At 51.8% G+C, this 12537-nt stretch overlaps 1 protein-coding gene across 1 annotated transcript; it reads right to left on the minus strand.

The window, feature by feature from the left end:
• Nucleotides 1–668: 668 nt before the first annotated feature.
• CDX2 (caudal type homeobox 2) lies at nucleotides 669–5843 on the minus strand (the record flags this gene model as incomplete). The annotated part of the gene is made up of 3 exons (XM_080941322.1): nucleotides 669–920; nucleotides 1939–2084; nucleotides 5306–5843. 3 exons carry the CDS (start codon nucleotides 5841–5843, stop codon nucleotides 669–671), a joined length of 936 nt encoding a protein of 311 aa, XP_080797448.1.
• Nucleotides 5844–12537: the final 6694 nt, after the last annotated feature.

Here is a 12537-nt window from a genome sequence, read left to right on the forward strand (position 1 = left end):
TAACCCACCCCCTTCTCACCACGGTTCCTGAACCCACCACCCCTTCCTGGTCTGAGGACCAGGAAGAAAGCACAGACCACCTGGGGGAGGTTCTGCAGACTCCGGGTCAATCCAGCTTTCTGTCTTAGCTGCCTCTGGCTCCTGGAGTTTCAACAGTCACTGCCCCTGAGGCAGGATGGCCAGCTGGTTCTCAGAAAGCAGTCAGCAGGAAACAGCCATATTGGCTCAAGTATTGCTTACCTCCCCCCAACTCCAGCTTCTCTCTCTCTCTCTCTCTCTCTCTCTCTCTCTCTCCTCAGCTCCAAAACAGAAATACAATCTATATCGGAGGCAAAGAGCTAGGGCAAAAGAAGCCGAAGACTTGGTGCCGGTAGCCAGTCCTGGCAAGGAGCATGAACGAAGAAGCCCCAGGGATCACTTCGTCATTGTTGGCGGGAAGAGTCAGAAGTTAAAAAGAAAAGAAAACAAACAAACAAACAATCGAAACCACGTCTTCCCCTGAGGTCCACAATTCCATCCATCTCTTCTGTCCTCACTCTCCATCTGTAGGTGTTGTTTGTGGGTAGGAGGAGAGGGGAAATCCTGAGGATTCTCACAGCATCCATCCGTGCTCCTCACGGCTCAGCCTAGGATTGCTGAGCCGTTGCCGCTTCAGACCACCGGAAGGGTCACTGGGTGACAGTGGAATTTAAAACCCCTCCAGCTGGCCCCAGAACCCCAGGGACAGAACCAGGCACCGAGCCTTGCAAAGAGGTCACAGGACTCAAGGGCTCTGGCACGCTCCGCAGTGCACCCGGCTGAGGCTGGGAAGGCTGCGGCTGCGGAGGTGGTGCGGGCTGCTGTTGCTGCTGCTGTTGCTGCAACTTCTTCTTGTTGATTTTCCTTTCCTTGGCTCTGCGGTTCTGAAACCAGATTTTAACCTAGAAATGACAAAATAGAAGGTAGAAGAAGATATGAACCGTGAAGACGTTACCCAGACTGTCCTGCCTCCACCGAGCTTCAACTCAACGCGGAAGTGTTCCCAAACCCAGTCCAGCCTCCTCTTACTTGCCTGCTATCAGAAAGAAAGGAAGGAAGAAAGAAAGGAAAGAAGGAAAAGAAAGAAAAGAAAAAAAAAAAAAAGAAAAAAGTCTTTATTAAAAACAGAACCTCAAAACTAAGGAATGGACCCGTGCCGGAAGTTACTCTCTACACAAATGGCTGGCCAGCTCAGGGTGCCTCATGGGTCACCCATTGGCCCTCATAGCTCATCGGTGTGGCTTCTTCACCTTGGCATAAGACGGCGAAATTTCATCCAAAACTTCCTGGCTATAAAATTGTCCTTTTTTTTTTTCATTTTTATTTATTTTTTCTTTTCCCTAGACTACAGAAAGCGTTCACGTGCTAACCAGGGCCTCTTATATTTCTAAGAAGAGTTAGAGGGTATCTACAAAAGCCAGAGGCACTGGATGCCCCCTGCAACTAGAGTTCTACACCACTGTACCTCTGAGCCACCTGATGTTGGTGCTGGAAACAGAACTCTGAACCTCTGCAAGCGTATTATGTCCTCTTAAGCACTGAGCCGGCTCTCCAGCCTCTGCTTCCCTCGTTTGTACGAGTAGACTGGACCTTGTTTCTCTTTTATGACAGTGCTTCGTGTTGTGGTGTTCCCAAGCCATAAATAATTGTTTTTATTGCTACTTCATAACTATAATTCTGCTACTGGTGAGCTAAGGGGTCGAGACCCACATGTTGAGAACCGCCAGTCTCAGCTCTTCATCCTTCCCGCATCGTCTTGGCTTTTCCCTTGCAACTCTCCGATCCATCGAAATAAAAGGCACAGAGCAGGAAAAGCAACTGAGAACGCAAGGATTCTCAAAAGGCAAAGACTCCCTTGACCAGGCTTCCTAATCCTACCCCAGGCCACAACAGCCCAACCCTGGAAAGGTGATTTCCTACCTGCCTCTCGGAGAGCCCAAGTGTGGCAGCCAGCTCAGCTTTCCTCCTGATGGTGATGTATCGACTATAGTGAAACTCCTTCTCCAGCTCCAGCCGCTGATGGTCTGTGTACACCACCCGGTATTTGTCTTTCGTCCTGGTTTTCACTGTGGAGGAAGGAGAAGTTTGGGCTAAGAACTGCAATCCATCAGTCATAGGTAATGACAAACCTCCCTAACCCAGGAATCATTTCTCATCATCCACTGATAGGGGTGGGGGTGTCTACTACCCAGGCTGACAAAATCCACCCACAGAATGGGGGGGGGGTTGGAGGGATGGTGTCAGCCTGGTGGCACAACTAAACTGAAACAGAAACCTCTCACATGGCCCCCTCCTTTCCATAAACCAAATATAGTATATTTAGGATCAGAAGAAAGGGGGGTGGGAAAACTGGCCAGGGTCCCCAAGAATATCAATATTCACATTTTCAGACTTACTAGAAATGGCAGTCCACTTTAAAAATACCTGGGATGTGTGCCAGGGTAAACTGGTAGTTACCTTTTGATTCCATACAGTGGAAAAGATGGATTTAGGGGCTAGCAGATCCTGAACAGTCATCAGCATTACCCCACCCCCCCCCACACACACAATAAGTCCAGCCCTGGAATTCTGAGCCGGGTTCCACATTGTCAGGAGGAAAACCCTCCTACCAAGAACACGCCACACCTGCCCAACCAGGTTTGACCCAGAGCACATTTTCTTTTTTAATTCCCCATTTATCCCTCAGCGGCAACTATCCTGACCAAGTGACCTGTGATCATTGGATTGAGTCAACATATTAAATCTTGGATTGATTGTTTTACTGAAGGACCTTGACAAATAGCTCGGGACTGCTGGATCAGGCTGGGGTCTGGCTATTCAACCCGGTTAACCGGGGTTGCTTCTGGACAGAATGCTGGCCAGGAACTGTTCCACGTCCCAGGTTGAAGAGATCTCACAGCAGACCAGTTCTGGTGGTGCCCAGTGCCTAGTTGAACAAGAAGATCTAAGGGGTGGGAGTTACCCAGAGGTGTTTAAGGCCCCACAGGCTGACTTTGTTCAGGTAAAAACCTTTGCAAACCACAACAAAAGCGCCCTGGGAAGATACAGGAGGGATCAGAGAGAGCTCCCCCGGCCGCTGAAAGGGGAACACAGCCGCAAACAATGCAAGACAAAGCGATCTTATCAAAGAAGAGCCCTTTCGATGCCTTAATAACAACCGCATTCTGTTTGAATTTCCATTACTGCGCAAATGGCGGCCTCAGCTTTCATCCCCTTCCCCGCCAGGGGCATTAACATAAACACAGCCTCGCAGGCGCATTTGAATGGGCGCTGCGTCCCCGACCCCGCGCCTGCTTTTGGAAGTAAAGGGATCCAACCAATTTCCGAGCGGGTTCACAGGAGCTACTGAGTGCACCCCACTCGCAAGTGCCCTACTCCACGGAAGACGACGACGGAACCAAATTCCGGATGTGCCGACCGAATAGCAAAGAGCTTGTAGTCCTACAGGAGACCATCAGACCTGGGAGGTGAGGCGCTGAACAGTTCCCCACAGCGGTCCTCGCCTTAGGATGGATGCTGCCCCCGAGAACACCACGCGCTGGCTGAGGAACGCAAAGATGGTGCTCCCGTGAGCACTGCGGTCCGCTCCCCAAGGGCCCTGCAGGCGCCCCGCACCCCCTGGGAACCAAAGAGGGGGGCTGGAAGAGGGGAGGGATGAGAAGGAGTTGTCAGAATTCATTATTGACTGCGAAAGTCACCACCCTCTTTCCGGGCCCTAAAAGAGACAATGGCCGGGCTGAAAAGGTGTACATCAAAGCCGGCCGGGCGGCGTACACGCCTCTGCCCCTTGACAGATGACGCTTTGCAGAGGAGTCGGGCTCCGGCACTGCGGGCCACAGCTTCCCTACATTAACATCACAAGGGCGCCCGGCGCCGACAGCGGCCTTGCCACCTCGGCGCGGGACTTCACAGCGACCTCTCATCTGCTGACCCCGCGGCCTGGGCTCCTGAGGTTCTCCTCCCCCTCCCAGGACCCTAGTCTCGGACCACCCACCCCCGAAACGCAAAGTTCTTTCGCTGGTCTAAGACCTCTACCGGCGATCCTCTTCTCGCTATCCTTGAGGCAGGCTTGAAAAAGGAGGGTTTATGGGGAAGCTCGGGTTTAGTTGTAAATCCTCTTGGAAATGACAATGCCAAAGCCCACTGGAGGCTGCTAATCTGTAAGCTTCACTCCGGGAGCATTGCCCACCAAGACGCTAACGGGGTGTGCGCAGTGACGCAGAAGTGTCCAGAGACAGGCCCCCAAGTGCCGCTCTGATTTATACGGCTGTAATTGGCTATAAACCTCCTCAAAGTGGCCATAACCCGGGCATGTGGCCCGGCTGTACCAACAAGAAGCAAACCCAGAGAAGCGGAAGCTCAAAGAGCTGAAGAGAAGACTTCGCGGAACAAAAAGGGGACTCTAAATACCACTCCCTGACACACTTTGCTCACTTCCTTTCCACCCCGATACACATCCGGACATCAGAAAGGGCAAACAGAGCTCAGGAGGCCCACAGACCAGCAAATCTAGGGTCTTTAGTGAAAAAGACCTTACAGACAACATTCAGACACATGAGATCCGAGAAGGGAAGGTCCAGGAAAAATGGCCCCACGTCTTAAGAAGCTGAGTCCGCTCAGAGTTTACTCTCCCGGTCTTTGCTCTCTGTGATGCCAAGAGAGGACTTCCATGGGAGATTCTGCTTGGCAGAAGGGAAGGGTCAGGGACCCTGGAGTTCCCCCCTTCCCCTGAGGCTTCTGGGGGCTCTGCCTTCTCTCCTGGGGTGCACCGCACGTTTCTGCTCTCAGCAGCACCGACCCCTTTAGTTGTCCCTAATGGCCAAACTGATCCTTGGCACAGCCTCCGCACCCCGTGGTTATTTCGCCTTTCGGGGGTAACTCAGATCGAGCAAGAAGAGTGGGTAGCTAAGTTGTTGACTAGGCTCAGCGAAGGGAATCCAACAGCCCCCCCCCCCCCCCCCGCCAGGAATTGTGTAAGGAATGCCGTGGCAAGAACTCAAGGACGGACAGGATTCGGCTCGCGACGGGGCGAGGGGCGACAGTGCTTACGACACTACCGGGAGCTCGGAAGGGGTCCCGAGTTTGCCAACGGGGTACTGTTAAAAAGAAGAAGGAATCATTCCTCTGCCCTAAACAAACCTGGGATGCGAGGCACAAATATACACTCCTGGGATGAGTCCCCCAGAGGTCCACCCCGGTAGTTCTCCCCGAGCCCCTTCTGTCCTGGCTAGGTGCTGGCCAAGTCCCGACGCGCGCGGGACCTGGGGCGCGCCCCAGCACCGCTTACCTTGGCTTCCTAGGGACGGCTGTGCTGGCTTCCGCATCCACTCGCACAGGTTTCGCCGCTGGCCGCTGGGGGACAGCTGTTCGGCGGCGGCGGTGGCGGCGGGCCCCGGAGGGCCGGGGTTGAGCGTCTGAAGCAAGCCGGAGGCGCAGGACGGCGCGGCGGCCGGATGGTGCGGGTGATGATGCGGGTGATGATGTGCGTGGTATTCGGCGGGGCTACTGTAGCCCATAGCGGCGGCCGGGGAGCCACCATTGAGGCCGTGGGCTACCGCGTTGGCTGCGGCAGCGCCCCCGGGTGCGTAGCCATTCCAGTCCTCCCGGAGAGGGGCGCCGTACGCGGTGGGCCAGGATGGTCCTGGGGACTGAGCGCTGTCCAAGTTCGCTGCCGCAGCAGCCGCGGCCGCCACGTGGTAACCACCGTAGTCCGGGTACTGCGGGGGACTGACAAAGTTCTGCGGCGCCAGGTTGAGGCCGCCGGAGTGGCGCACGGAGCTAGGGTACATGCTCACGTCCTTGTCCAGAAGGTAGCTCACGTACATGGTGGCGAGGGACCCAGAGCAGACCTCACCATGCTGCCTGGGGACAAACGTTGAAGGCTGCCAGGGGCGCGGGGCGCAGGGGGCTAGGGATAAAGGTAGCTGCAGCTCAGCACACCGAGCTCCGCTGGCTCCTTGCAGAGCTTCTGCCTCCTGGGCAGTCCCTCCCTCTGCCCTGCCTCCTCCCTCTCTTCCTTCTTTCCTCCCACCTCCTTGCCGGTAGGCTGTAGAGGCGGGGATGACCCGCCACAGGTTGGCTCTCAGAGTCCCAGGCCAGCAGCCTTTCGTGATTAACGAGTGTTTACAAGACTCTATTAGTAATGACACAGACACCAATGGCAGGAGACGTCGAGGCGCAGCGCGCTACGCACACAGCCCCCCAGAAACACGATTTGCATTTTAAGGGGGGGGCTCATGAGAGGGCAGCGACCAGATCACAGCTGAATATCCAATCCTTTATTGTCAAGAGCTTCCTCCTTCCAAACTGGGTGCACTTTAACCTCCAATCACAGGTTCAGAGAATGAAATCAGGGGACTTGCAGAAGCCTTGGGGAGCCCAGAGAGGCAGTCTTGGTGGGAATCTGGGTTTGGAGACGGGCTGGGAGGTGGTCTAGAGGAAGAGAGAGAGAGAGAGAGAGAGAGAGAGAGAGAGAGAGAGAGAGAGAGAGAGAGAGAGAGAGAGAGAGAGAGAGAGAGAGAGAGAGAGAGAGAAGCGTTGCTTTGAGGACCCTTTTGACCAAGCCAGGAGGTGACTTGTGGACTACGGTGAAGGAAGGTTCTTCCCGCTCTGATGAGAGCCAGGATGAGATTGACTGCCCGGGTCTGCTGTCCCCCAACAACCTCAGCTATACGGTTATCTCCTTGAGGAAACCATTCGACCTCCACGAAGATAGATGGTTCTACTCCAGGTTGCGGCCCCCCCCCCCCCGGAATTTATCTACAGTTAGGATTTGAGTTCAGTGAAAGCAATTCATTAAAAAAAAAAAAAAAAAAAAAAAAAACTATTACATTAAACAACCGAAAACCTCTTCAAAGCCAAACAGACCCACGATATGTTTTACTACAGCTTACCTTGGAAGGCAGTCATTGGTAGAGGACTCGGAAGGGACCCCGGTATATTTCTCTCCTTGAGCAAAGTGCTAACCACACGAAGTATTCCGTTTGAAATTTCCACCAATTACACTTGTGTTTTTACTGAGCTCATTTAAGAGTTTATTTTTTTAAAAAAATCAAGGGAAGTATTTGTGCTGACTGCTATCCAGTAATTCCCGTCTTATTTCATTCCCATGGCTTAAAACACTTTCTCCTGAGGCTGGGGAGATGGTTCTGCCCTTCAGAGCACTAGCTGCTCTCACACGTTCAATTCTCAGGACCCATTTGGTGGCTTATAACTGTTCAAAACTCCAGCCCAAGGGGGTCTGACACCCTCTTCCTGTACTTCAACACTCACCGCACATGAGTGGTACAAAGGTGTACCCATAATACATCCTAAAAGAAATAAATTCGTTTAAAATAGCGCTCTGTCCTTTACAAAGTAGAGGCTCTCTCTACAGATACTTGCTGTTTATCCCATTCAGGCTATTAATTACTGCTGGGGGGGGAGGAACTCTGCTGAGCAAATGCTGAAATGGAGAATACCCCCCAGGAGATCCTCTGGGGGTGGGAGAAGGCCTAACCTTGGCCCTTTTCTCCTTATTTAAGGCTTTGGTCTGTCGGGCACTAGGCTGTGTGGTGGTGTTGGAGCTGCCATCTCAGACGTGAGGTCCAGCCTGAGCAATTCTGTGTTACTGTCACTGTTGGTGTTAGGAACCCAAGGATACTGCCAGCACTTCTTCCCGGAGCCCTGCAGTTGTGTGTCCTTCCTGGGGGCACTTTTCACGGATTTCTTACAGCCGTGAGAACCTGACCATGTGTGTCCTGTAAGGAGGGTTAAAACTAGGGATGACTCAATATTCCAGAGCTGTCTCCCCTCAAGGCCAGGGACCCTTGTGGCTCCTCTTTAAAGCCCTCCTGAGTACCTTGCAGGAATAGCAAGAGTGTCATCTTACTTTCAAGAAATAAGCCTGGAAAAAAAAACTTTACAGAAGGAAAGAGCAGGAAGGGTGTCCCCAGTAACCCTTCAGGGGGGGGGGGTGGCCTGAATGTGGGAGGCTGAACGGTAGGCACTGCAGACTTTTGATCTTAGGAGCATCTCCCTCCCCTTCCTGAGACTCAATACCTCCTTCCACCTTTCACATCCCTTCCCAGGCTTAAGCTCTGGAGCCCAGGAGCAGGTCCAGACCCAGCCTGTGTCTTCAGGACACCGGCATTCTGGCATTTCTTTGAAACAGTCACTTTATTAGGGACAGCCATTCCCTCAGCCCTGTGGTAGCCACTTCCTGAGTTTTTATGGCCCGGGCTGCCAGCCGCTGGCTAATTGTCCCTGTTTTCCAGCTGTGCCTCTGTACTCTGCCACAGAGAAAGGACTCCAGCCTGGGCACCCAACTGCTTGGGAGACAGACAGGGCTACTGTGTCTCCCCCAGGTCAAACCAGGTCCTCCGAGCTAACCAAACAACAGGGGAGTTCTAATTAATTGGAATGCTTGAACCCGGGATAGAAAATGGTACTACTAGGGACTGGTTTTCCTCCTTGCAAAACCTGGGCACTCCATCAGTAGCCTGGCATGGTTACAGTGGCAGAGAACCTGGCTGTTTGGAGAAAAGAAAGGAGCTGAGGAGTGGGGTCCTCTGACATGCTCTGCAAGCTCCTCCCCCCCCACCTCCATGGATGGGTTCCCCTCTCAGGCCAGAAAGGGCCCAGCTGGCTCCCCTAAAGGGGCAGGGTTGTAAGAACAATCCTGAGTTCTGTAGAAGGTGGCAAGTGAGAAATAAGTTCCGGTGTCTTTCTGTTGGGACAGTTCTAGCAGGTTGGTGGGCCTTGCATATCTTCTGGAAATCCCCTCTGGGCTGAAGCACGTTCTCTAGACAAAGTGCTGGTCCACACCTCTAACATAGAACAAGAAGCACCAGTTTCCTCTTCAGGCTCCCTCACTCTCAACCTGAAGTGCTTGGCAGTGGTCTTGTGTTGTTGTTGTCTGAAAGAGACTATGAGAGACTGAGGCCACTCTGGATGTCCCAAACTCCACTGTAGGTGGCTGATTTCCACACACTATTCCTGTCACCCACTCTCCGTGTTGAGAAAGCTTGGGCTGCCAGGGCAAAAGAGTAGGAAAGAAAACTGATCCAGTAAATAAAGAGCCACAGGAGGACTGTAGAGACAGCCAAGCTGGTTATCAAAGGCATGGTGGCTCTGTGTGGCTGACAGTGCAGGGGCCATTCTTTGAAGAGGGTGTCTTTTCAGGATCCAGGCTGGTGACTTGGGCAGGCGGAGATGGGTTAGGGACACAGGACACACTGGACAGAACAGGACTGAGGCTACTGGAAGGGGCAGGATTCTCCACAAGGCAGATGTGACACTCCTTAAACCCACAGATCATAGACAGGGCTCCCTCCCTTCCTGCTCAAAGGTCCTGCTGTCCCTTACAGCTACTGTAGCCAAACCTTGCCTCCGCCCCACACTTTTGGTTCCTGCAACTGGGGAGTGGGTTGCCCACCTACCACAGAGTAGGCTGCTTCTGTCCACTTTCTGAGTCCCAATGGAGACAAGATTGATCTCAGTAAGGCAACCCGTTCATAAAACCAAAACCACCAGGAAGAGCTAGAGAAGGTTTCTGGTGAGTTCTCTTAGCTCGATCGGGCAGAGAGAGCATGGTGGGGCACTCACTGTTCAAACTCTACTTAATTGGAAGCTTGGGAATCTGTCATCCACTCTACTCAACTGGCAATCCATTCACACAAAGAAAGACTCAATAATGCACGAATTGACCCCAGCACCGGGCCCTGCTGCAACCCTCAGCTAACATCTCTGGGAAGGAAGTCAATAGCATTGCTCTTTCTGTGGGGTTTCCCCAGGGTCTGCCACCTGTCCAGCTCATCAGGGCTACAATGGAGACCCAAGTGTCCACCCAGAGGAGTAAGGAGGGCCTGCAGCTGCTCACAGCTGCCAGCAGAAGCAGATGTGGTCTCATCTGGCAAAGTAACCTTGCTTTTCTCTTAAGCACACCGAGTTCCTGGTCCTTTCTAGCCAAGGAAAGCTTCCTGAATTTGTGCAAGGCATTTGTGGGCTGAGAAGCTATTACTCTGATGTTTAGATGCCAGAGTTTAGGGACACAGCACTGTATCGTGTCTCTCCTAGACGGACCACCAAGCTTCCAGATTCAATGCAGGGGATATAGCCTGTTCTTCTCTCCTGTCCAGAACATATTCTCACAGCCAGGAGATTTAAGAGGGGGAAAAAAAAGGCTGTTGAGAAAGGGAGACATGTTTGGCTTTGGAAATCTGGTTTTGCCCATTGGGTACAATAAAAATAATAAGAGATATTATTATTTATTTTCTCCTTTTTAATATAGAAAATGAATATATATCATTCATTTTCTCCTTTGTTCTAATAGTGTGTGGACGCTAGAAGTATCAGAGTGTCATATGGTTGTCTGGTTCCTGTGTGGCAGATGAGAACAGAAAAAGCCTAGAAGTTTTAATAGGGAAGGATTTCAAGGGGGAGTCTCACTGGCCGGGAAGCCCTGTGGGGGGAGCTAGTATCTCAGGCTCACTGCAGCTAACATTATCTGTGCCCCGGCCTTCTGCTAGCAGGAGCTCCACTCGGTCTCAGGCCTGGAATGACCTTTGTTTATCATATGAAAATCTCTTCCAAGGAAAGCCTACAGGGTAAATTGTATGTGGCCAGTGCGGGAAGGAGCGCAGACAAACCAATCTCTCTGGATCCGCAGCCATTGGCCTTCACCTGAAGCGCGTGGTGGGACTGGGGTGGGGGGCGGGGCTCCGAGTCTGCATAAAGTGCTGTTTTACAGATACCAGGGAGAACAGGAGATCCTCCCAAGGCCTCCCATCTAAGGCTGTGAGCTGTGGCCGGAGGAGGCATCCAGTGTTAGACGAGCCATTCTATGTCTGATCTTCGCGACATACAGCAATCTGGGCAGACGTTAATTATTACTGTGTCTGTTGGTGCCACCCCGGAAACATAGCCCCAGTACAAAACCAGCTATCACCATTCAGGGTCTCAGAACTCCCACCCTATACACACCATGATGACAGATCAATCAGCCTGTCCAGTTGCTGACCACATTCCATACTGCTTTCTCTCTGAAGCACCTGTTATTTACTAGATACATTTTAAAAAGAAACTCCATTCTAGATTTTTCTCCAACTGACTGTAAAGATCTTCATTTACTGTTTTTTTTTTTTTTTTTTTTTTTTTTTTTTTTTTTTTTTTAAATAGTAAACACCTTCTGGGGGTGTGGGGAAGGAAAGAAAACCTCAATTTAAAAAGTTGGAACTGACATTCTGTGACTCAACTTGGAAAGGTGTCAGTTTAAAACGAGATGCACTGAATGTGTGTCTCCCCCACTCTTTTCTTCTTTAAATACAAACGTCCTTAAATACCGAGGCGCAGAATAAGTTTTTAAAAGCCCCATTCACAGTCTCCGGTTACAAAGGTGCGGGACACAAGCTCAGAGACGGAAGCAGATTTCTGAGCTGAGCCTTGTGCTTCGGCCCTTTTACAGGAGCGTCCCTCTGCGGGGCTCGGATGTTTTAGTAAGGGATAGTGACAATGGGGGAGACCCCCCCAATCCCTCCAGTGTGTGTGTGTGTGTGTGTGTGTGTGTGTGTGTGTGTGTGTGTGTAAGCTTACCCGGGTAAGCTGTCTGGGCTTCCGATTGTAGTCAAAACACCCTATCCTCGAATGAGGCTGTCTGGTTCTTTTTCATTTTCAATCTTTTTTTTTTTTTTTTTTTTCCTTTCTTAACAAATTCCTAAGTAGAATATTTATTTTTCCCACCGAATGCAAAACAACTATCCTTGTGCCCTCCTGGTGTTTTCTGGGCTAATGCGAACGAACACTTTGCAGTGTCTGCGTTGCAGCTCATCTTCCGCATGCTGCGCACCAGAGGGGAAAAAACACGGACTAGCGCGGGTTTGTCATCGCTGGAGATACGGAGGAAGGAAACTGCCCGCTATCCCTCTGCAGCACCGGTCACCTGCAGGTGCGGGGGAAACCGCCTCTGCCACTTGGCTCCTTAGAAAAGGCCCTAAATTGCCAAACCCCTTCCTTCCGGGGTCTCGGATGGAATCCTGCGTCAAGCATCCTGCGCTGGGCTTTGGTCCTATCAGCGCTCCAGCGTCTTTGGAAGAATCCACGAATAGCTTGCTCTTGTCCACCCCCCCATCAAAAGTCGCCAGCAAATGTTAACCGGTGCCCTTTCCAGAAGGGATAAACTCTCAACTGTTGGAATGCAATTGTGTCGCTGGTTTAGACCCGGTTGTTCCAGAGAGGCACAGGTTCCATCTAGAATTCTAAAAATATTCCAGGAACTCTTGTCTCCCTGGATTCTCTGCATCTTTGGCTTAGCGAATTTGCATAAAGAGGGTGGATTCCGATTTTTAGAGACCTTTTATCTAAGGGTTGGGTTTATCCCAAGGCTAGACAGAATGCCTTGAATTATAGTGGGTGGCTTTGAGTGTCTGGCCTGTTCCCGTTCCCACACCCTGTATGTGTGTGGGGGGGTGTGTGTGATAGGGAGAGAGGAAGAGTGCATGAGAGAGAGCCAAAGAGCCAAGCACTGAAGGCCTGCTGACCTCC

Source organism: Micromys minutus (genome assembly GCF_963924665.1).
Source record: "Micromys minutus genome assembly, chromosome: 29".
NCBI classification, from domain to species: domain Eukaryota; kingdom Metazoa; phylum Chordata; class Mammalia; order Rodentia; family Muridae; genus Micromys; species Micromys minutus.